The following is a 3,889-nucleotide window of genomic DNA, read 5'->3' as shown; positions in this document are numbered from 1 at the left end:
TTCACTCGTGCCAAAGAATGGAAAATTGTCAAAAGAAAAAAAAATTCTAAACCTATTACATTTTGGAAGTCGCTAACCTGGCAATCTAATAATTATTTTTAATTATTTTTAACCACACGATACTCTAATCGGTGAGTGCTTTATGTAAAATACGCGGTGATGGTATATGGATCTACGGTTGAGATTATATTGTTCCCGATAAGATCGTGAGAGAAGCATATTTTTACATTTTTATCAATTCAATTCTGAATTTTATCGATTGAGTCATAAATCTTTTTACCTTTTGTCAATTTAGTCATATTGACATATCTTTTTACCTTTTGTCAATTTAGTCACATCGACAGAAAATCGTTGACGTGAATGCGACCATCTTACATTACACTATTGGCACCGAGTGGACAATTTTTAATAATATTTTAATATTTTTTGTTATTTACTATTTTTTTTCTTTTTCCCTTTTTTGTTTCCCTCCGCTAGCCTCATTGGAGGGTCGATGTCGCCTAAGGCGGCAAGGGCCGCCCTCCCCTAACATTGGCGGAGGTTGAGGCCGGAGGAAAAAAAGAAAAGGAAAAAGGAAAACATAAAAAAATTAAAAATTAAAAAAGTTAAAAAATTTAAAATATTTTCACTTCAACGTCGGCAATACATAGGACGGTCGGCATTCACATCTATTTTCGATTGACCGAATTGGCAAGCTGAAAAGATTTATGACTGAATTAATAAACTTAAAAAGTTTAGGGCCGGTAAAATTGCAAAAAATTTAGGACTTTTTAAATAAATTTTCCCAAGTAGATAACACAAAATGTTGAGGCTGATGTCTTGTATTTTGTTATCCAAGAGATTATGAGGCGGTTCCAAAAGGCCCCATGCGACGGGATAGCACGGGGGTCCGGGGGGGCCGCCCCGGCGGGGTCGTGGGGGCGGCGCCCCCGAGCCGCCGGAGGCGTTTTATGTTCGGTTATAGAATGATTTCTATGGGAAAATTAAATATTTTAGACTATGTGGGCAATTTTGTAATTTGTGCCATGTAGGATTTCGCTATATATATTTAGGACGAAACAAGTCTCTATGATATAAAGAGGGTGTGAGAAAGAGCAGTTGTACACTTTTCTACGTTATTAGTGAAACAGATCTCATCTCCCCGTGGACGTAGGTAGGCGGAACATCTCCGCTGCCGAACCACGTAAATTCTTGTGTTGTGCAAATTTCCATTACTTTCTTGCATCGTTGATAGGATCGAATTTAGATATTCAACACAAAATGCACTTTCTCTATATTCACTCGTTCACTTGTTGCAAAGAGTTACATTAGGAGAAATGAACAGATACATATAGAATGGAAGCTGGCCAGAGAGGGCATAATTCACCCCACCATGTATCTCGCTCTGGACCTTATTGTATCAAATTAACAACAGAAGCTGCATAATTGCATATAACTTTGCACGTATAATAGACTGAGAGATCGAGGAGTGATTTTACGCATATTTATCTCTTGCACACGACTCCGCGGTCCTCTACTCCGCCAGCGCACTCGAGGTCAGCGTACTCAAAACTCTCGGTCGAGTTCCACGGCGCCAACTGGCCGACGAACCGGGATGCCGCGCAGTCGGCGGTGAAAAGGCCTGACGATGCGAACTCCCTCTCGCCTCCCAGCACTGGCATCGCGACGCCCATCTTGGCCCTGCTTACGTAGTTCCTCGCGTAGGTCTGCCCCAGGACGCCGCTCACGTCGCCGCTCAATGCGTAGAACTTGAAGCTCAAGTCCAAGTGAGCGAAGCAATCTTCGTCGGTTATTCCGTAGTTGTGGATCAACGAGTCCTTCCGGGTGATCGGGACGACCATGGCCTTGATTTTGAAGTTCTTCTCCACTTCGATTTCGATAGCGTTTGTGTCGCGGTACCTTGTGAATGAGATGCGTGGGGTGGTCTTGGAGTGCCACGAGGCGCCCTCGCGTTGAGGGAGGGCGATGGGGGCGCCGTCAAGGTAGAGGGAGAGGCGGTCGGCAGCATCGTCCCAAGCTGAGGTCTTGAGCGCGCCGAGGAAGAGGTTGTGGGAGCCGAAGAGGATACCAAGGGACTGGACCCAGGTGAAGTCACGGCGCACATTGGCATTGCGGCGGCCGATGAAGCGCGCGTTGATGTGGAGGTTGGAGTCGGAGACAAGGCAGAAGTCACGGTTCTTCTTGCCGTGGAAGTAGAAGGTGATGCCGTCGCCGCCGATGAAGCGTGGGTCCTGGCACACCGCGCCGGGATAGTTGCAGCCTGCTCACATTAGGCAATAGAAATTTTTTAGCACCCTTGGAGAGACTAGTCATAAAAGTTTCAATTTGCATGTTCCAAATCTCATCAATTGAAACAATCAAACTTTCCCATTTTGAGGACATTAATTCTTGAGACTCCCTATGTATTCTTCTTTGTTACAATTTGAGGCCTCAAGATAACAGCTTAGGAGATTTATGTTCGTGCAAGTCTATGTACAGTGAGCGAAGAGAACATTGTATCATGTGAATGCAAGCTTAGAGCTAGAAGTTAGAACAAACAAAAATTAGGAAAACAGGAATGAGAAAAGTGGATGTACTGACGAACTTACTGCAAACTGGCTTGCAAGTCACACAATCAACCTCACAGGTAGATGCACAAGCACTGGGGCAGCTTTGCTCCAATACGTAGCATTGAGGGTAATTCCTGTTCTTGCACCTCACTATCTTCGCTCCCGATACTTCGCTTGATGGAGGCGGAGGAGGAGGCGGCGTGGTGGTCGATGGGGGAGGAGGAGAAGAGACAGTGGTGGGCAACGGAGGTGTTGGAGGAGGGGGGGTGGCGGTGTGGGGAGATGAGGATGGCGGGGGAGGGACAAGGACTGGAGTGGATGGAGGCGGCGGGGAGCGATGTGTCACCGGCGGGGGCGGTGGGGTGTCATCGCCAGTGTCACCGCTGTTGTCACCCCGCGGAGTAGGTGGGGTGTCGTCGCCGGTGTCGTCGCCGCTGGTGCAAACAGGTAGGCAGGAAGCACAATCCACCTTACAAGTCCTGAGACAAGTAGCAGGACAATAGAGCTTCACATGGTAGCAAAGTGGGTAGTCCTTGTCCTGGCACTTCACTTGCTTGGCACCTGGATCTGCCTGAGTCATTGCCAGAGCTAGGAAGAGGACTATCCAGGACATGCCCAAGCTTGCCATTGCCTTAGCCATATCTGGTCTTTTCTCCAGACAAACTCAACAAGCTAAGAGCCTTTTTTGATGATTTCTCTTGGGGGGTCAATACCCTTCTTTATATAGGGATGAAAAAGGTCCAAGGGGAAGTTCAGCTTCTGAAGCAACTTGACCTCAAATTCAGCAGCCCCCTGCATGCATGCCTCTCCTGCAAGTGAGCTCAGGTTCCTTCCCATCATTGAGGTTTTCCTGAGGAGGCATTCAACCCATGGAAAAAGGGAGGGTATATTCAAAGGGAAGTCAAAGTCAACCTGAAAACAACGTTACCTGAACCTTTTTAGTGACTCTGATTTGCAGCATCCACATGCCTGGAGAGTTGCCAGGATTCCTAATTTTTCCTTATGACTTATGGAGATAAAAATTCAACAAATATGTGGTACTTTGGGCAAAAAGTTTAGTCCGGAACGTGAGAAACTCATTATTCAGCAAGTGCAAAGAGAGTGCATTGAGATGTGCATATGAGTTGTGTTGGTAGAAAAAATCTCACGTCAGATAATTGATGGCGTAAAACAGTTAATATATGGGAAAATGACATAAATGGTATTTGAACTTTGGCTAAACACGCAATTTCGTTCATGAAATTTTAGTTTGTTTAATATGGTTTCCAAACTTTTGATGCATGTTCAATTTAATTCCTGAATTGAACTATATAAGAACGTGCAATATTCTCCTTCCATTA

At 45.5% G+C, this 3,889-nt stretch overlaps 1 protein-coding gene across 1 annotated transcript; it reads right to left on the bottom strand.

The window, feature by feature from the left end:
- Positions 1-1,484: 1,484 nt before the first annotated feature.
- On the bottom strand, positions 1,485-3,189 carry LOC115735399. The gene is made up of 2 exons (XM_030666618.2): positions 2,589-3,189; positions 1,485-2,260 (listed from the first exon to the last, which is right to left on the bottom strand). The coding sequence occupies exons 1-2, from the start codon at positions 3,187-3,189 to the stop codon at positions 1,485-1,487; spliced, it is 1,377 nt and encodes a 458-aa protein (XP_030522478.1).
- Positions 3,190-3,889: the final 700 nt, after the last annotated feature.

Source organism: Rhodamnia argentea, chromosome 8 (genome assembly GCF_020921035.1).
Source record: "Rhodamnia argentea isolate NSW1041297 chromosome 8, ASM2092103v1, whole genome shotgun sequence".
Taxonomy (NCBI): Eukaryota; Viridiplantae; Streptophyta; class Magnoliopsida; order Myrtales; family Myrtaceae; genus Rhodamnia; species Rhodamnia argentea.
The sequence above is the reverse complement of the archived record's forward strand: the minus strand, read 5'-3'. Positions and strand labels throughout refer to the sequence as shown.